This window comes from Acartia tonsa, chromosome 3 (assembly GCF_053477335.1).
Source record: "Acartia tonsa isolate MP-2025a chromosome 3, ASM5347733v1, whole genome shotgun sequence".
Lineage (NCBI taxonomy): Eukaryota > Metazoa > Arthropoda > Copepoda > Calanoida > Acartiidae > Acartia > Acartia tonsa.
Window position 1 is genome coordinate 31,188,505 of NC_137262.1, and position 21,688 is coordinate 31,210,192.

The 21,688-nt window shown below is 35.7% G+C and overlaps 1 protein-coding gene across 1 annotated transcript in view; it reads left to right on the top strand.

Moving 5' to 3' along the window:
• LOC145313904 (dnaJ homolog l(2)tid, mitochondrial-like) overlaps positions 1 to 21,034 on the top strand; it is a 30,597-nt gene extending 9,563 nt beyond the window's left edge. Inside the window, exons 8-14 of the mRNA XM_080153563.1 lie at positions 4,351 to 4,411; positions 9,223 to 9,286; positions 10,228 to 10,300; positions 15,721 to 15,806; positions 17,917 to 18,037; positions 18,519 to 18,631; positions 20,770 to 21,034. Coding sequence (XP_080009689.1) covers positions 4,351 to 4,411; positions 9,223 to 9,286; positions 10,228 to 10,300; positions 15,721 to 15,806; positions 17,917 to 18,037; positions 18,519 to 18,631; positions 20,770 to 20,824 — 573 coding nt within the window. The 3' untranslated portion in view covers positions 20,825 to 21,034. The remainder of the gene's footprint in view (positions 1 to 4,350; positions 4,412 to 9,222; positions 9,287 to 10,227; positions 10,301 to 15,720; positions 15,807 to 17,916; positions 18,038 to 18,518; positions 18,632 to 20,769) is intronic.
• Positions 21,035 to 21,688: the final 654 nt, after the last annotated feature.

Here is a 21,688-nt window from a genome sequence, read left to right on the forward strand (position 1 = left end):
AGAAGTCCCCGGGCAAACCTGCATCAAACACACCTGCTTGACCATTCACCCTGTCCGGGTTTCCACCAAGGGGCCGGCCTAATAGGCTTTTAAGTCAGCCCCTGTCAGCTCTGGAGGCCTTGGAGGCCTTTCAACTCCAACCCTCCAACATCCCTCCCCCTCCACCTCTCATCCTCTCTGGCGACATCCACCCAAATCCTGGCCCTAAATACCCCTGTTCTACCTGCTCCCGCAATATTACCCGCTCCACTGGTGCCTTCCTCTGCAACTCCTGCCAACTTTGGGTTCATCCTAAATGTTCCCTCCTTCCATCCAAATCCGATTACAATTCCAACTGGTCCTGCCCACCCTGCATTTCTGCCTCAACAACTCCCTTTTCACCTATCTCCCCCCAACCACCAACACCCCCATCCAAACCCCGCGGTCCTAAATTCCCATGTACAGTCTGTTCCTTAGGTGTTACAAAATCCACTGGCTCCTTCCAATGTAACTCCTGCCTCCAATGGATCCACCCCAAATGCTCCCTCCTCCCATCTGCCACCCACTACTCTCCTTTCTGGTTCTGCCCTTCCTGTTCCCCCCCAACCTCACCCCCTCCCTCTCCTAACTTATCACCCCCTACACCCCTCCCATCACCTAGCTCCCCTTCTCCCCCACCTTCCCCTTCAGCTCCTCCTTCACCCCCGCCCCCTCCTCCACCCACCCCTGCCCCCCGAAAACCTCCTGGTAAACCTTTTGTCCTTCAATTCAATTGTAATGGCCTCCTTACCACCCAAGATGAACTCCACAACCTTATTTCTACCCATAACATCCCTATCACCTGCCTCCAAGAAACCAAACTCTCCAGCAAATCCAATCCCAAACCCCTCCCTGGCTATAACTTTCTCAGGAAGGATCGTCAAGACCGACCTGGTGGAGGAATAGCCTTCCTCATTGCCGATGACATCCCCTTCACCCACCTTGACCTCAATCACCTTTCCAATGACCCCCTAGAGATTGATGGTATCCAAATTTCCCGCAATGGCTCTCCTACACAAATCATCAACCTTTACCTTCCTCCACATTCCTCCTGTCCCCCCCAATACACCCCTGACTTTAACCTCCTCTTTGACAACCCAAATGACCTTATCCTAGTCGGTGATTTCAATGCCCACAACCCTGCCTGGAACTCCATAACCCTTGACCAATCTGCCATGAATCGTGGGGAGGCTCTGCTGGAAGCTCTCAATGAGAGCAGCCTCTGCCTCCTCAACGAGGACTCCCCCACCCGCCTCCCCCCCAACGGCCAACCTACCTCCCCCGACCTTTCCCTATGCTCTGCCCACCTTGCACTTGACTTCTCCTGGCACACCCTCACCACCCTCCGTTCTGACCACCTCCCCATCCTCCTCTCCCTCCCTGAAATCAACAGAAACCCCCGCCCTGTCAAAACCTTCCACAACTTCCATAAAGCAGACTGGGACACCTTCACCCTTGAAACTGAAACCCTCTTTGAAGATCTTCCTGATCCTTCCTCCTGCTCCCAAGGTGAAGCCACTTTCCGCCAAATCCTCCAAACTGCATCCAAACACACAGTCCCCGCTGGCTTCATCAAAAACTCCAATCCCTCCCTCCCCCAGTCTGCTAAGCCCCTTATCCAGCAAAGAGACTCCTTAAGAGAAACTAACCCCCATGATCCTCAAATCCAAATCCTCAATGAACAAATTTCCTCAATAGTTAACCAACACTCCAACAAAAAATGGCAAGAAACCCTTTCCAAATCCGACCATAGAACCAACCCTTCCAAATTCTGGTCCCTCCTCAAATCCCTTTCTGGCAAAAATAATTCCCCTCCCTCCAACCAACCCATTTCCTTCAACAACAAAGTTCACACCTCCCATGCCCACATTGCTGAATCCTTTACCAAACAATTCACCTCTGTCTCCCGCCACACCTCCAACCCTTTCTCCAGAAAAATTATCCGCAAAATTAGACACCGCCACCGCCTCAACAGAGATTTCCAACCTTTCACCCCTGCCCTCGTCCTTGAAGCCATTAAAAATTCCTCAAACTCATCTGCACTTGGTCCTGATCACCTCAACATCCTCCACCTCAAACACCTTGGTCCAAATGGCATCTCCTACCTTACCAAACTCTTCAACCTCTCCATTTCCGCTGCTAATATCCCTGCCATTTGGAAGCTCTCCAAAATTATTGCCCTCCTCAAACCTGGTAAACCCCCTGACCTTTCCACCTCCTACCGCCCAATCTCCCTCCTCTGTCCTGCAGCTAAAGTCCTTGAACGCCTCCTTCTCCCATACCTTAAACAATCCCTCTCCACCCACCCCTCTCAACATGGCTTCAAACCCCTCCACTCCACCACATCCTCACTCCTTAATCTTTCCACCTCCATTGCTAACGGTTTCAACCAAAACCTCCCCCCCAGCCGCACAACCGTAGCATCCATTGACCTTTCCAAAGCCTTTGATTGCATCCCAATCCACCTCCTTCTCCAAAAAATCTCCTCCTCAAACCTCCATCCAAACATCATCAGATGGCTATCCTGCTACCTGCGTGGCAGGATGGCCTTCTGCTCCTACCAAAACACCAACTCCTCCCCCAGAATTGTCCACACTGGTGTCCCCCAAGGCTCTGTTATTTCCCCCGTCCTTTTCAACTTCTACATAGCAGATGCCCCCCACAACCCCCCCGCCACCACCTCCTCCTATGCCGACGACCTCAACTCCTTCCACTCATCTCCTGACATCCCCCAGTCAGTTGAATCCATCAACTCCCACCTCTCCTTAATCGCTGACTGGGCCTCCACCAATGGCCTCTCCATCGCCCCCAACAAATCCACTGTCACCCTTTTCACTCCTGACCGTAAACACCAATCCAACCTCCATCCTCAAGTCCAAATTAACGGCTCCACACTCCCCCTTGAGAAAACCCCTAAAATCCTTGGAGTTACCTTTGACACCTTTTTCAATTTCAGTTCCCATGTCTCCACCATTTCCTCTAAAATTTCCTCCCGCCTCAGAATCCTTAAATGTCTGGCTGGCACCAAATGGGGCCACCAGAAGGAGACCCTCCTCACCACCTACAACACCCTCCTCCGCCCCATCACCACCTATGCCTGTCCTGTCTGGTTTCCTAACACCTCCAAAAACAACATCGATAAACTCCAAGTCCTCCAAAACCAAGCCCTCCGCATCTGTACTGGTTCCACCAAAAAATCCCCCATTAGCCACCTCCACCAAGAAACTAAAATCCTACCAGTACGGAACCACCTTTCCCTTTTATGCTCCCAGTACCTGGCCTCCTCCCTCCGCCCTTCCCACCCATCCTTCCCCAATGTCACAACCCCTCCTGGTCCTAGATCCAAGAAATCCACCCTCCAATCCATGTTCCTCCCGACCCTCCAACCTTTTCTCACCCCTGAGAACACTCTCCTCCCTGCAAATTACAAATCCACCATCTCCCGACTCCACACCTCTGCAGTTACCCAAGCAATCAATTCCTATCCCCCTAATCCTGTCCTTAACCACGCCCCTCCCAACATCAACCCCTCTGAGATCCAACTTCCTAGGCACTACAGAACCATCCTCTCCCAATTGAGATCCAATTATTGTCCTAAGCTTCAAAGTTACCTGCATTCCATCAACGCTTCTCTTTCACCCAACTGCCCATCCTGCCCCAACAATCCCACCCCTGAATCTGTCCAACACCTCTTTTCCTGCCCTAATAACCCCACCAACCTTAATCCCATTGACCTCTGGCATAATCCCGCCCTTGTAGCTGCCTTCCTATCATCACACCCAAGTTTCACCAGCCTCCCTCCTCTTCAACGCCCCCCTCCAGAGCCCCCCCCATAAGCCTCCCCTCCCCCACCTACTGATGACGACCCTGGACACGAAAATGGACTATGAGCAGCCAATACAACAAATAAAAGATTTTGAAGCTTCCCATTGCATGGAAGCACATTTGTTGCTTTGTTATTACAAAAATGTAAGGGGCTAGAGGGCTAAGAGGGCTTATTTTTTAAACTGGAAAAAGTTAAGCTTTAAAAGGTTAAGGAAAATGAATAAGAATTTCTTATTGACACCTAACTCTTAGGTTACATTTATAAGAATGAATATACGTACAACACCTGTCATACTCGGCCATGGTCCGATTAAAAAGAGTAAGTTTCGTTTATTAATGTGGGTCTGACATAGAATCATACGATCATCCCGATGTAGAGCTGATTAAATAAATTCACTTAAATCTTATTGATTAATCTCAGCCTTATACATGATAACACTTAATTCAATATAATTAAGATTAATTCATTTGCTTACTAGAATATTAATTGAAAGTTAATGATTTTAGGAATGCAGCGGAGCCGGTCAAACAAATCAACGACAGAAAATCACAGTCCCAGTACCAGCAGGTAAATCACATATTTCTAACTTTTAATGCAAGATAGTTAAAGGAATTAAATATTTATAAGAGTTTAAGTTATTTCAGTATGGCTTCGGAACCTATTAATATCTACTGGATTGGAACTGGTTCTTAGCCATACTTAAAATCTTGTTTAGCATCGTATTCAACAATTTTCCACTACTATTAAAATAAAAAATCATGTACCTAATAAATACAAGTTTTGATATCCAGTTCTTCAGGTCTTCGGCCCCTCGGGTCTAACAAAACTGGCATTCATCGTATAATTATAATACTAAGTTTATATAAGTTTAGGTTTCAAAATTGACAAATCCTCCAATCTTTTAATTTGAATAATCTGTCTAGAAAATTATTATCTTTTCAACAAATTATTCTAATTATCCACAAGTGGTGTGGAGAAACTTGGCCAACACAAACAATGGAAATCATAATTTCTGTAAAATAAGAAGTTGTAAAGAGTTTTAAACTTAGCATTGCTAATCTCTTTCTTATCTCTAAGCAGAAGTGTTCAGTAATGTCAGCAAAATTACTCAATTTTTTTGGTCAAAATGTAGGTTAGCAGATAAACTAAATACTTGCACACCTTTTCTTATTGCATGCTATTATAGAAATAAATACTATTCTCCCAAAGTGGCATTTGCGCAATCATTCCGTCATTTGTAAGCTTGGCACTTTTGTTCGGACACCTATTTAGCTTAGAGTGCATCATAATGAAGGGTGATACAGCCGTTGCATATGTGGCTATACTGCGGTTTCAGCCAAGATGTTACTTTATAAAAACAGACCAATTTGCCATTTTTACACATTGATTTGTAAATGAATTGGTCTTTCTGACAATATGAATGAATGGCTTGAGAAAATAAATTTAGCTTTTAGGACAGCCTTGTATAATTTTTTATGGCTGCCGTTGAGATACTTTTCTTTGCTTTTCTCCTACGAGAACTAAAATTGTTTTAAGATTGTTTTAGAAATGATTAACATCATCAACTATAATTTTTTTTTCATGGCAAAAGGCGAATATCGTTCCATTTTGTAATATTATCCCAGGGATGAAATGAAAATGCACTGCAGATTTTCTATGTTGATAGCAGGGATTTAGGGATTGGTTAATCAAATGAAGGGACTAATGATTAGTACATTGTTCAGTAAACAAAAAACACATATGTCTAGAGTGTACTTAACCCGTCTTGATAGGACAAAGAATGGGTAATATGAAAATAGATTCTTTTATATTTACTGCTCTTTCAGATAAGGAACTTTCTAGTATAAGACATTGTTGTTTACTGGGTATTGTGTACTGGGTACCCCCCGCAGGGTTAGGCACTGCAAAGTAAAGGCCCTGCAGACTTAGAACCCCTCGTAGTTCTTAGGCATAAAAGAAAACGTCCCACTCCCATTTATTTTAAATCATTTCAAAAATCAAGGTAGGGGGTTATCAGTGACAAACAGGCACTTTGTGTAAAAAAAAACAACCTTTTTAATCCGAGTCTCTGTTGTACCAAATTCTAAAGTTAATAAATTGAAAGTAAAAGAATAGAGGAACAATTAGCTTTATATAACTCTGCCCATAGGGCGAAGACCTTGTCCCGATTTTGTATTGGCTCTTTGAAATGAGCTAACAACGTTGGAAATATAAACACAGACCCCACAAAAGAACGGAAAGCAATTGCAAGCAGGCGAAAAGGTCTCCACCACTTGGGCCGGGGTCTGGTTTATACATCTTTACTTAAATTTATTGTTAATAATACATATCCAAGTCCATGTGTGGTCTAGTTATGATAGCAGACAAGAACAAATTGGTTGAATTATTCTAGAAATGTTTCTACAAATGTCCAACCACCTTGGGGACAGATAACAATATTCTTAGAAGATAGATTAATTTAGGAATCGGCTGTAAGCAACACTGAATTAATTGTTTGTTTGTTAATCTATACCTTATTCCAAGCCCCATTTAAACAACATGATATTATATAAAGTAGCAAGTTTATTTTCTCTGTAGCTTATTATTTCAATAACTACTCAACCGATTGAGTTCTCCAATTTAAGTCAGATTCACATAAGGGGGGGGGGGGGGGGAGTTTGTACACTTATAGGAAATGAAATTCAGTACCAAAGTTTGGGAGGGTCGTATGGGCTTGTTTTTAAAGTTATCAACCTAATTCTTTTTGTAGGCTCTCTTATATGACTTGATATACACGGAAAACTTTGAAAATTGAATTTCGGTACTTTCCTTCTAGGGGCTTGTGGAGCAAAAGACCCCCAAAACACTAAAATATGAGTTCTGACCTTATTTTTAAAGATATCGACCTGATTTTTTCTTTATAATACTTTTTTAACACACCCGAATCAACGAACCATTACAGATTTCATTTTGGGACTGGGAGCAAAGAAAAAAAATAAGGTTGATATCTTAAAAGAGAAGCCCACAACTCATATTTTTATGATTTTTGGGGGTCTCTTGCTCCACAAGCCCCTAGAAGGAAAGTCCCAAAATGAAATCTGTAATGGTTCGTAGATTCGGTTATGTTTAAATATTATTTTTATATAAAAAAAGCAGGTTGATATCTTCAAAAATAAGCCCAGTACTTATATTTTTGTGTTTTGGGGGTCTCTTGCTCCAAAAGCCCCTAAGAGGAAAGTCCCAAAATGAAATCTGTAATGGTTCGTTGATTCGGTTAAGTTAAAAAAGTATTATAAAAAAAATCAGGTCGATATCTTCAAAAAATAAGCCCAGTACTCATATTTTTGTGTTTTGGGGGTCTCTTGCTCCACAAGCCCCTAGAAGGAAAGTCCCAAAATGAAATCTGTAATGGTTCGTTGATTCGGGTGTGTTAAAAAAGTATTATAAAGAAAAAATCAGGTCGATATCTTTAAAAATAAGGTCAGAACTCATATTTTTAGTGTTTTGGGGGGTCTTTTGCTCCACAAGCCCCTAGAAGGAAAGTACCGAAATTCAATTTTCAAAGTTTTCCGTGTATATCAAGTCATATAAGAGAGCCTACAAAAAGAATTAGGTTGATAACTTTAAAAACAAGCCAATACGACCCTCCCAAACTTTGGTACTGAATATCATTTCCTATAAGTGTACAAACTTCCCCCCCCCCCCCCTTAGTACCCTGGGTGATTTTAGGATATTATATCCTCAGAATTAATGTTTTGGGTTAGTTTTAGGCTATTTTATGCCCTCCTCACCACTTAGAATACAGAGCCCCAAGATGGGTGCAGCTGATAGACTCTTCACATAGTTAAGAATTTTGTACTACTAATTTTCATTTTCTATCCTCTTCTACTATTTATGTATTTTGGAATGTTTGTCCCTGTTATTTTTTAAAGCCGTGGCAACACTAGACTACTTATATTACATATATCCAGGGTTTTAAGGGATAATTTTATGATGATACACAAATACCCCCTCTGTAAATTACAATTAGTGATTGAAACGTTTGGATACTCAACTAAATTGACCAACCAATCAAAATTAAATAAAAGCTCCCAAGGTTGTTAAGCCAACTAGTATGAAAACGTTATTATACGACCTTGGGGACCAGTGTGAATAGCATCCAAATGTCCCCTACCACCCTGCAAATATCAAAGAAGTGTAAGCTTCAAAGTGTGAGGATAATAATTCTGATTGAAATATAGTTGTGATGATGTAAGAAAAGTGGAGCAACATGCCGCGTCCTGAATTATAAACTAAATGGTTTGTCGCAATGTCTCTCCAAGTCTCAGCATATTGTAATGAATTTGTGTCATAAAATTTTTGCTTTTAATAAAGCAATTTGTGGTTAAAAATTATGATTTTTTTAATAAATACTTTATTTTTCATGCTACTTAATTTGACGGATGTATTGACACGAGTAAGTTTTAGAGTAATTGTGCTACAACAAAGAGCTAGGGGTTACAATAAAGTTGAACAATAGAGGGACATGAGCAATATGTAACTCTGTCCACAGATCGGGGACCCTGTCCCGATTTTGTATTAGGTTTTTGAAATCAGCTAATGGCATCGGAAATATATACGCAGCCGGTTCCCTACAAAAAAACAGAAAGCAGTTTGCTAGCATACGAAAAGGGTGTCCACCACGTGGGTAAGGTAGATGTCTGAATTATACAATACATCTATACCTTTTCCCTTTATTTTGGTTACTAAAATCTAGTAAATTTCCATTTTTGTTATATTAATCATATATGAAAGTATTTCTGCTTCATTTTATCAGAACAACTTGCAATTTTTAAAGGCAGGGATATATCTTGAAAAATAAATATGTAAAGAAAGTATGGGCTAAGAATATTCTCAAAAAGCTTTTCATAACCGTTCTTCAATCAAACATTTATTAAGTACATTTTTATCCAATTAAAAAGTTAGTTCTGGTTTTAATGGCTGAGATTTGACCTTCTATTTTGAAAATTACAAGGATAATAACTTATCCTTTTTGTATGGGGCGAAACCCCAAAGCTTTACTGAAAAGTTTAAGATATTAGGTTTAAATATAAATAAGAAAAAATCGATAAGTATAGAAATAGATGTATAATCCAGACAACTACCTGCCTCAAGTAGCAAAAACCCTTTTCGTCTGCTAGCAAAATTGCTTTTCGTTATTTTGTAGGCACTTGAATGTATCTAAATTTCCGACGCTATTAGCTGATTTCAAAGACCCAATACAAAATCTTGATAGGTTCCCTGTCCTAAGTGGAGAGTTAGGTACTGATATATAGCTCATATAATGAGCTCATGCCCCCTCTATTCTTTTACTTCAATTTTTAACGTATTTTCTACTAATAGATAATTTTCTTGTTAAGGTATTGAAGATGGACAGACAGTGAGAATGCCTGTTGGAAGAAAAGAAGTTTTCATCACATTTAGGTAAAGGGGTACTTCTGGTGCTGATCTCACATTAATTCATTTTGATATCCGCGAAAAACTGTCTTGAATAAGATGCGATAAATAATAAATTATTATGACACCAATAAAATAATTAAAATGTTTGAAAACAAACTCTCATTTGTACTAAATACTTAAAAATAAAACTTTAAATACTAAGAGATATAAGTTTTCCGGAATTGTAATGTAGGGAGTAGATTTGAAATCTGCATCAAATTTTAAGGATTTTTTTATAAAATTCGTTTTTTGTATAATTCTTTATCTAAAAGCGGAAATACAAATTAAGTTAATTAATTTTCGCATCTGTGATTGGTGGATTTAAAAAATCTGCGCTCTGATTGGATGTCGTACATCATTCAACCAATTAGAGCGCAGGTAGTTTAAAATCCACCTATCCTATTGGTCAAAATTAATTAACTTAAAATGTATTTTCGCTTTTAGATAAAGAATTTTACAAAAAACGAATTTTATAAAAAATCCTTAAAATTTGATGCAGATTTCAAATCTACTCCCTACATTAAAATTCCGGAAAACTTATATCTCTTATTAAATACAGAAAGCAAGGACATTGCTTGTATAAATCGATATATTATTACTTGGATCTTGCACCAGATTTTCATGTACTCAGATAAAGTAAAACTCGCAGCTGGCTAAAGTAATAATAACCTCAATTACACCATCCCTTTTCCTCCAACTGCACTGGATGCACGACCTGACCTATAAATGAGGTCCATATTAGCAAGCTAAAATAATGACAAATTTTCCCCTGTCCATATATCCACGTATTATATCCTATATCCATTCCTGAGCTGGATCTTTAAATCATTTAGTGGTGCGCCGGATCGGGGTGCGCCAGAGGTGTATTATAGTTTCTTAAGTATAAAGAAAGAAACTGTGGATAAAAAATTTTTCTTTTTTTATAGGGTAGAGAAGAGTAATTATTTTACAAGAAAAGGAGCTGATGTTCATACTGAGGCAACAGTTTCTTTAGCACAGGTAATCAATACATAGGTTACATCAGTCCTTTCTTCTTTTTAACGGATCTTGTAAATCTTGTCATGAATATATTAAAAAATTCTATCTTCATGATTTTTAAATATTTATAACTAACTTTTAAAATGCCTATTTTTTTTAGTAGCGAAGCTTCTCTGTATTTCACTTTGTCCATCCGTCCGTCAGTCAGTCCATACGTCCGTAACGCTATGGGGAAAACGTGATTTTCTCGGCTCCTATTCTAGATAGACAGCTGATATTTTTAGTGTAGATTCCTATGACATATCATAACATCTAGTCTATACTTTTTAGTAGCGAAGCTACTCTATAATTTGAAATGTCCGTCTGTCCGTATGTCCGTCTTAGTTTGGGGGAAACGTGATTTTCTCGGCTCCTGTAAAAGATAAAAGGCTGAATTTTTTTGACAACATTTCCATTATCAAGGAGCACAATTAACTATAAAACATCCATGACGACAGGACCGCTTTTTAGTAGGTTTTAGGCTATTTTTGTATTTTTCACATTTTTCTCCATATCTTTGGTGTTTATGGTCCGATTTCCAAAATTTTTTCAGTTATAGTATCAAAATTAAATTTCCTGTCGTTTCAAGAAAACAACTATGACAGTCAGACTGCCTTTAAGCAGGTTTTAGGCTATTTTTGTATTTTTCACATTTTCCTCCATACCTTTAGTGTTTATGGCCCGATTTCCAAAGATTTTCAGTTATAGATCTCAAAATTAAATTTCCTGTTGTTTTAAGAAAACATCAATGGAGGTCAGACTGCCTTTTTGCAGGTTTTTGGCTATTTTTATATTTTTCACATTTTTCTTCATATCTTTAGTGTTTATGGTCCGTTTTTTAAACTTTTTGTAGTTAAAAATACAAAAATTAAATTTCCCATTGTTTTGAGCATCCAGTATGTAATTTACTTTGACCGTCAGTCTGTTAGTCATAGTACTAAAATATAAATATTAAGAAATTAAAACAAATATTGAAAAGGTTTCGTGATTTTTTTCTTTATATACATGCTTTTGACAACTAATATCTAAATTCTTATTTAATTGTTTGTGCTTCGCTACTTATGGATGTTGTCATCCTTGTTTTTTGTCCATCTATATGTTATTTGGGGTGCTAGATCGATTCCTAAATTTTAAAGTTTTCATGATTTTCTCATATATCCTTTTTAAGATAGAGGGCTGAGATTTTCACGGATTAATTAATTCTCACCAAGTTTTAATAAGATTTGATTTTTAATTGGGGTGCTAGATCGATTCCTAGATTTTTAGGTTTTCATGATTTTCTCGATTCCTAGGTATTCAGGATTGACAGCTGAAATTATCAGGGATAGAATATGCTCATATTCTGCATATTTCCATCAAGTTCCTTTAAGATTTGTCCATCAATTGTGGTGTTAGTTAGAGAAGTATCAAAGACTTTTTCACTCAGTGAATTTATTAGATTTCTAGATTTAAGTTTTCGTGATTTTAAAGGTTTGCGATTTCCCTATTTTATCAAGTTTAATGTTTATTCTATGACACTGCTCTATAGTTAATTTTTTTCTGATAACCATTCATAATTTTCGAGTTTCGCTAATTATGGATGTTGCCATCCTTGTTTGTTTAATATATTATTATTGCAAAATTATAGAGTAAAGTAACTTCGTTTTAAATGGTAAGTAGTCTATGCCATTGACAAAAAAGATTCTTATATCTAAATAACTGTGGTTCTTAGCGTTAGTATTGATATTAATATAGGATCGTATTACTTACAATTTTCTACGAATAATAAAATAAGAATTAATACCAGTTTTTCAGCCTATGCCTTTGACCCCTCGTTGCAAACAAAACTGATTTAATTTGATAAATTATTTTAATATTCGCGAAAAGTTGTCTACCTATAATACGATGCGTTAAAAAACCATTACAGATATTAAACTGCATTATCTGTACCTACCTACTTTAAAATAATTTATATATTCTTTTCAATAATAGTAATGATGCAATTACTTTACTACATAACAATAATAAAATAAAAAGCACAATAACACAAATACCTATAATCTGTTTGTGTGTGGAGAGGTGAAATGAAATACAGAACAATAAAATAGAAGTAATAAATCAAATAATCTAGTAGGAGTAATGGGTAGATTATTATTTTCTTAAGCGGCAAATCTGTAATTTTATTTTTTTACGTAATAAAGAAACTCATTTAAAGATTTAAAAAAAATACCTACATGAATTATATATAAATATGTATGTAGTTTCATGTTTAACTGTTTTCTTTTAGTTGTTCAAGTAATATTTTCGTGTACTATCCATATATTTAAACGACAGTTTGTCTATTCGAACGTCTGCCTGAGTGTCAGTCTGTACCGACTGTTCTCGCTAACCACTTGGCAAGTCAGGTTTTCATGTACAGGAAAGATTCTTAATCGTCGCTGGATGGCTTTAACCCTTTTTTATAGAGTATGTCACGTGTCCTTCCTACTAAGCAGGCCCAAAGGTGTTTAAATCGGCCTAAATGTGGTTTAGCGCACCATTGAGCACACTAAGACCTTAATATTATAGAATTATTGGGCTATTCAATTCACTCTAAAAATCAGATTAAATATTTTATTTGTCCTTTACTGCTCTAATGGTTGATAAAAGGCGGCCTTAATCTGTCGGTTTTAAACTGGTAATAACCAGTATTGGGTCGAGACAGCCCTGCTCCTTAGGGTCATAATCAATTGAATTTCTTCACCGCAAAATATTATGATAGATAAAAACGTGGTAGGTAATAAGAATTGTATCAGCACACATGTTTCTACCAATATCATTTTTTATCATTTTATAATATCTGCAATTGACCAGGGACACGCACTCTAATGAGACAAAATCTATTGTTTTATTCTTTTATACAAAAACATGCTTTCATTTAAAATCTACAAAAAATAGTAGGGTATATTGGTTTCCTTTTTGTAGGAATTTGATGTAAACGGAAAATCTTAACTCCAAATGACGATAATTAAGCTTACTGTTTCTTGGTCACCTTTTACTATCTAATACTACCTTTAGCCTTTTAATTTTCACCGTAATTCGTTATTTCCTACTTTAGTTTTTTTCACAAGCGGCTACGCCCCTAGAGAGCTCTAGGGGCACTTTAGATGTATCTATGTTTGGTGGGGGGGGGGGGGGGGGGGAGGATTATTGCTAAGTCAATCCCCCTCTCCGTTTTTGGGAGTCATTTTTCTAGTAGGGGGGGGGGGGAGGTGTTTATGACCACCCCCAAATAGGCATTAACCTTCCCTGGACCTATGAGAAGCTACTCTGTTAATGAGAACCATTTAGTATAGAACAATTATACCTTTCCTTGGTTGTAATATATATCTACGTTCAATTTCGCTTTAAACAGAAAATAGTATTTCTTTGGGGGTGAAGGGAAGGTGGGCAGTTATTGTTATAGGGGGTGATTTTGTTTAGGAAATATAAACCACCCCTATAAGAAGATTCACGTAAAGGAGAACCATATTAGTTCTACAGATAGCAATGCTTCGATACATATAGATAGACATCCTATTACTTTTATCTATCAAGCCCATTTTTTTATGTTCTTTACGTTCCTGGTTATTAAAAAAATTTCGATTAACGATTTGAAATGTTTTAGTTCGTACAGTACAAATGTTTTTAACAATATACGTACTATTTAACAGGGAGGGAGGGAACCTTGGACAGTTTCTTACACCAGTTTCCTAAGTCTCAAAATAACGTTTTCTTATTCTTTGCCTTAACAACCTAGTGGACTTTTTAAAATTTGGATTGGTTCATTAAGTTTAATGTCCAAACTTTTCAACAACTAATTGTAATCATCATAAGGGGTAATTTTGTTTATCATCATTGGTGATGTACATCAATTTATCGGCCATTGTCTAATCTCTTTAGATCCCTGACTATTATAAGTATACCTATTTCATACTGTTGTCATGATAGGATAATTAATTACAATTGAGAATTGGGATAAAATCACCAAAAAATAAATATTTGTTTGTAAGAACAACAACGCACATAGACTTTGGGGACTTTACTTTGGGTGATGGGGAAGGGGTTTGGCTAAAACCACCCCACAAAGGGGCATGAATAGTCCTTGGTAGGTCTATTTTCCCTAAATCGAACAAAAAGTTGGAAAAGTAACGGCTAACAGCTGGCGGCTCAGCCGTTTTGCCATTTTTTTGCTATCTTAAGAGCAAATTAGTCACGAAACCTATTTCCACATAGTACTTTTTGTCGCTTTAAAACCTTATAAAACGGTTCTAGCCGGTAGCTGTTGGTACTAGAAATTTTAAAAATGGTTATTGCTATCATTTAACATAATTAAACAAAAAATATGTTTTAAAAAGTTGATTTCAACGTAGTTAATGATGAATTTGCCCTAAAAATAGGCTAAAAACGGCTAAACGGCTGAGCCGCCAGCCGTTAATTTTCCAACTTTTTGTTCGATTTAGGGAAAATAGACCTACCAAGGATTACTCATGAAAAATTTTAGATCGAAATTCGAATTCTAAGTGCCATTTAATCATTGATTACGAGATGGTTGCATTAACCCCCCCCCCCCTCCCTTTTGTTTGAAAAACACAAACCAATCTGTGCTGACATTAAATAGGTCTTTTTCATTGAGACTAGACTTTAAAACATTTTATTGTATGAATTAATATTGTTTTCCTTTGTTCTCCAAAAAGGTTTTATTTCTTTTTTAATTGTATCTGTATCCAAATATAATATTCTACTGTATATTTATCTCTGTCTGTGATAGCATTATAAATCAAATACCAAGTACGTAGTCTAGTCAGTGTAATGATAAACTATGGGAAAAACTTTTTGTTTAAATAAAGACAAAGAAGTACAAATTAACTGGAAATTTTATCTGTCAAGCTTGTAGAGCCAAACCGTATTGTTAAGTTAGATATTCCCCCCAAGTTTAGACAAAATTCAAATAGGCAATTGAATTAAGATTTTTTAGTAGCGAAGCTACTCTACAATATGTCTGTCCGTCCGTAAAGCTGAAGGGAAAAAGTGTTTTTCTCACCTGTTATTTAAGATAGACGACTGTTTTTTGCGAAGATTCCCCATATCCATATATATCCAGTATGTCATTTACTTTGTCCGTCAATCTGTCAGTTATGCTACAAAATGTAAATTTTGTAAAAATATGTGAGTAAGTTTCCGTGATGAAAGGTTTCGCGATTCTTGATTTTAACAAATGCTCTTTAAATCTCCTTGTCCGTATTCCTATCCATGAATATTTTTGTTCTTCGCTACTTATGGATGTTATCATGCTTGTTGTATCTGGTTTTGAGACAAATTATTTTTCAGGGTGGTTGATTTGGAATCAAAATGGACAGACAATTAAAAACCTAATTCTTATTATAACTTGTCTATACTTTTAGTCTGCTCTGGGAGGCGCTATACGTGTTCAAGGAGTTTACGAAGACTTGAATATTCAAATTCCACCCGGCACCCCTTCACATACAAAGTAAGTAATATTTTAAGCTATATTTTGTACAATGTTTTAGTTTTTTTTTAATTTTGGCTCCAACCCAATCGAAAATTAAGATTTATAACATATTTGCCAAAATAGGAGGAATGGCATTACCAAAAAAAGATTTCCGATTGTTGATTAAAGATTTACTGACTTAGCATCAAATACAGTGTTTTTTTTTATGAGAACTTTTTTGAAAGCAATTTTAACCCACTTATAGTTATCAGAATTTATTGATTAATGGCTTATTTTCTTCGTTTTTTAATGCAATTAATAGAACACCAAAAAAATATTTCAGTTTTTATTTAAAAAGTACAGTAAAATCTAAAATTCAAAACTTAGGTGTCAACATCTAAAAATGGTTTTAGCGCATTTTTCTTATGCTCAAATATTCAACCTTTTGCAAGAATTGCTGCTAAACACTTCAAAGTTGAGATATAGAGTTAAAATGTATACAGATATTATTAGGGACATGTACTAGAACATATCAAAGTTTGAAGGTCATATTTCAACCAGGGAGGGAGTACTGGCTCCCCAAAGTCGACTACAGAAAATCCATTTTTTTCTTGCAAAGGGTAGAAGATTTAGGCTAAAGAAAAATGCGCTAAAACCATTTTTAGATGTTGACACCTAAGTTTTGAATTTTAGATTTTACTGTACTTTTTAAATAAAAACTGAAATATTTTTTTAGTGTTCTACATAAGGAAAAAGGATAAGAGGATGAATACTCACCCCAATTTCATCGTAAAATATTACTTCCCCCCTACTAAAATAATTTGTCTGCTATTTATATAAACCGTCCGCGGCTTTTTGCATCTTAATCATAACCTATTCTATATATGTAAAAAAAAAAATAAAAAAAATTTTATCTTATTAATTATTATTATTTTTCTGTAATTTATTATGTTTTAAAAAAAATTAAAGAAAATATTTAAAATACAATTTGATTTAGAATCTTAAAAAACAAACAGCCGCGGACGGTCTTAGTGCAGCAGAAAAGTATGTTTCGCCTAGTTTAAAAATAGGAGGGTTCACCTTTTATGATCAAAAATTTATTTTTTTTCAAATTAGCCTAAATGTAATATTTAAATCTAATTAACATGATAAAACTTTTAAATGTTTACTAATAAAAAATTAATAGTTAAGCTCTCAGCCACCAGGTTCGCTAGTTGTCTACTTCAAAGACATACATTAAAACTAAGGCTAAATATTAAATAAAAAATTTCATAACTGAATAATCTGTAATGCTATCTAAGTTCTTTCTCAGACAATACTCGTTTTTACAATATTTTTAACATTTTCAAGTGATGTTATTTACCCCTCAGGGTTTGGCCCTTTAGTGACAAAAATCCAAAACAAGAAAAATACAGGCAAAATAAAAATTGATGAACGCTTTGATATTCTAGTTCTATATCCAAAGCTAGATGGCACTGAAAAACTGATTATTATAATTTACAATTAAATGTTCATATTAAATTTGTAAAAACGTTTATTTATTAAAAAATATAAGTTAGATAGACTGCAATATAAAACTTATAAGCTGATAATGAGTGTTATGATTAAAGTCAGTAGCAAAGTCATGAAAAATTAATAATGATAATTTTATATTCTTTCATTAGGTTTCATCAGAATGGATGATAATTCAAAATATTTCTATATCATCCCTTAAAAATTAGATTTATGCTTCAAACAGCAACTATAATTGTCTTGAAATTATATTTAATTTTAAGATATTCCCATTTTGAAAAGTGGTGGAATAACATTAAAAATTCAGCGCGGCAATTGCTCAATATAGGCCTCTAGGCCCACTGCCTATTTTAGTCCTTCAAATACCTCGATTTCTCTCTTTTATTATTTTCTCTATGGTGTTCTATTAATTGCATTAAAAAACAAAGAAAAAAAGCCATTAATCATTAAATTCTGGTAACTATAAGTGAGGTAAAATTGCTTTAAAAAAAGTTCTCATAAAAAAAACACACTGTATATTGTAAATTAGATTTGTTTGTACATTGTAATATTACTAGTTATCTAGACTTAAGCAAAGCATTTAACGTGTTAATAAAAATCGTTATGCTAAATATTATAATTTGACTATTATACATAGGATGAAAATGACTGGTAAAGGTTTGAAGCGTGTTTCTGGATACGGATATGGAGACCATTATATTAACATTAAGATCAAGCCTCCTAAAGTATTGGATGAAAAACAGAGAGCTTTGATGCGGGTAAGATAGATAGATAGATAGAGATTGATAAAAAACTCATCCAGATTGATACCTTCATAGTTCACGCAAAATAAATGCAATTATAATTGGTATTGATCATCAGTGTGGTAATTTTGATTTTCCCCCCTAAATACTATTCTCTCTTGTAAACAACACTTTTGATATCCTTATTTTAAAATAACATAATGCATGTTTGTCTTTAGCATAGGATTTCGCTAACAGTTAACCGACATTGTTCTCCTTTACAGTGGAGCTTCTTAAAAATCTAGGGAAGGTTTACACTTGGGAAGGTACCTCCTCCATCCCAAGAGAAATCGCCCCTAGATAAAATCCCCATCCCCCTCCCCCCCAAAAATAGATATATTGTATAATTTAAAGTGACTCAAGTTATCGAGATTATAATTTTGGCGATTATTGACAGTGATTCTGTGTTTTTGGATTGTATTTCAATAATTAATCGTAATATTATTTTATGTATTAGGCTTTTGCTGAGCTGGAAACTGAAACCCCCGGAACTATTCATGGCCTTACTTATGCTCTGGGTGGAAAGAAAGTTGTTATTGAAGATCCGGACGGTCTAGTCGCTAATATCAGGTAACTTTTCGGAGCATGGGTGGTTTTTTTTTAACTTCAGTTGACCTATACCTGAAGTGTTCTTTGTGTCACACTTTTTTATAATGCCTTTTTTTTCACTACTTCCAACAAATCAACATTTTTAAAATGCTTTCTTGTAATTTTTATGTCTATTGGTACCTTCAAAACAGTGGTCTCGTAAGAGTATGTCTGTTTTTCTGTCCGACACACATTTGGGATTTTGGAACCGTGATAAATGATGTAATTCTATTTGAAAAAAGGCATATAGGTTCATGCCTTTTACCATTTTAAAAAATATCTTAAAAATATTTCGTGGGGGATAAGACATAGGTACATTTAGGTACTCCTACCTTTTCTATAGATATTAGGGTTTTCATGTCTTCACACAAAAACTAACATTGTTAGATTAGTAGCTGGAACAAGATATAACATCTTTTTTAAAGCTACTCTGTTATTAAGTGACAGGAGGATTTTTATGCTTTCTCAATTTGTTTCTGCTAGTAAATGCGCCAAGATTTGATACATTCTTCATTTTACATGTCATGTAATCACAAAATGAATTTGGACTAATGTTATTCAAACAAACAATTCTTAATGAAAATTTCCCAACAACCATCTTCCCTTATTTCTTCCCCTTTTTCCCCACTTCCCCTCAGTTACACCAAAAACAAGTTTTACGCCAACAAAATATTAAATTTTTCGGTAATTTCAAATGGAATTTATTGGCTGAATGACCGCCTCTTAGATTGTGAGAATCGTGTTCTCTTTTGTATAGAACAATGTATTTTTTTTTCCAATTTTACTTTGATATTATATTTGGAATAAGTTTGCATTAGAATAGAATAATGTGAAGGAATATGGTGGCAAAAATTACCACTTTTACACCTCATAAACTGTAATAACCCGGGATGTTCTAATACCCACAAAATATCTCACTCTACTTTCTTTATACATATTCTATTTTACTTAATTTTTTATTCTAAATCTGAAATATATCCTATTATATAAAGTAGTAAGCGTTTTTTGTCTGTCATGAAGGATCTCGCTAACCGGTGAACCGTTATAGTTCTACTTTACTGTAAAGCTTCTTATAGGTCCTGGCAAGGTTTTAAACTATTTTTTGGGAGTGTGTCTTCACCCCCGTCCCCCCTAAAAATATTTTTTTAACTCTTTGAAACTCAAATTTAAAATGGGATGAGATCGACTTTTCCCCCTCCTACCAGTGCCCCTAGAGGCTTCTAGGGGCGTAGCCCCTAGTTGTTTATATTATAATATATTTTTATAATCACACTTTGACATTGATGACTTTGTCTGGAAGTCTTAGCTGTGATGTACTTCTTTTTGAGCCAAAGCATTCCATCTTGATTATAATTGTCAGTTGTCATACAAATCACATTTAGTAACCATGTTTAATGTCTCTAGCAGTGCTGTGGATCCGGATCCGCAAGGATCCGCATTTTTTTGAGTCCAAGGATCCGGATCCTGGGGTATAAATTTATGGAAAAAACTACCTAAATTTATATAAAATAGTCACTTACAAATTTACAAAGGAGGACATCATCTCAGACATTCTCGTGATGAGAGCCAATCTTTAAGGTTTAGGTTCAGACTTGAAAATTAAAAGTATTTTTGACTACGAGATTAAAGAATAAATATTTTTTGAAAAATTTGGTAATTTTATTTTTATTGTCAAGGATCCGGATCCGCACTGACCAAATTTGGAGGATCCGGATCCGCATACAATCAATGCGGATCCGCAACACTGGTCTCTAGCATGATATTGTTTATCACCCCTACACTATAATGATCCATTTCTGACGTCTTTAGTCCTTGAGTCTCGAATGAGTTGAATATCCTCTTTGACATCAAACGGATGCGTTTACAATAAATGTATAATTTAGATAACTTCCTGGCGCAAGTTATGGGACCTTTTTCGTCTGCTAGCAAATTGATGCAATAGCTGATTTCAAAGACCCAATTGAAAGTCGGCTTAGGGACTCCACCACTTTGGTAGAGTTACATTATACATATAGCTCGTACCTCCTCTACTCTTTAATGTCTAAATTCGTCATTTTGTTATTAAAAAGTAATTTTCTATACATATATTTTATTCTTCTCATTCAAATTTTAATTTTCAGAGAAGCTTTAGAAGAAGAAAGTCAAGAACAAGATACAAGCAAAGAAAAGAATTAGTTCAATATATGCAATCAAACTTTTCGGCTTACATTTACAGCATTTTTGATAATATATACCCTGCTTCTATAAAATCAAAAATATCCCAATATTCAACTTTTTAAATCAGAAATACTTTTAAGTTGTTAAAAATTCAGTCTGATAAGAAATCTTTAAAAATGTGAATCATAAAGAAGAAAAAATGTTAAATTACTATTACTATAAGAAAAAGATCAAATATTTTGGAATTTTGCTTGGTCGAATTCCAAAAGAAACTTTAATCTTTAAATGTATTTATTAGGGATGGCAATCCGTATCCGGAATCCGCCCAATTTTTGGCCAATTTTGGAATCAGAATCCGGATCCGGAATACGTTTTTTAATAGCGGATTCCGGATTCTTATTTGGTGGGCTAAAATTAGCGTCTTGAGTTTTTTCTTTCAATTCCTCCTCTTTGAAGGCAAAGATTTTCATCATTATTTATAATATCTTTTAAAATCTGGTTCGATTCTCGGAAGTGTATTTTAGAGAACACCAAGAACATTTTTAGGACATATGTAGCACTTAATTTTTTTAATTTAAAAAAAAATCCTTTTATAATATTGCTAGAATCCGGAATCCGCCATAAATAAGAATCCGGAATCCGCCACTTTTTTTGACGGATTCTTTAAGAATCCGAATCCGGCCCAAAAATTTGACGGATTGCCATCACTAGTATTTATGGTGATTTTTTAACCATATTAAATCTTCCAAATTAATTTTTACATTGTCATGGGAAACTTTTACTGTATTTCCCTTATTATAAAAATATTGTACTTGTTGACTTTAATAACACTTGCCAGGATAAAAAACAGATTTCAATACGTTTAATACAATTTCCAATATG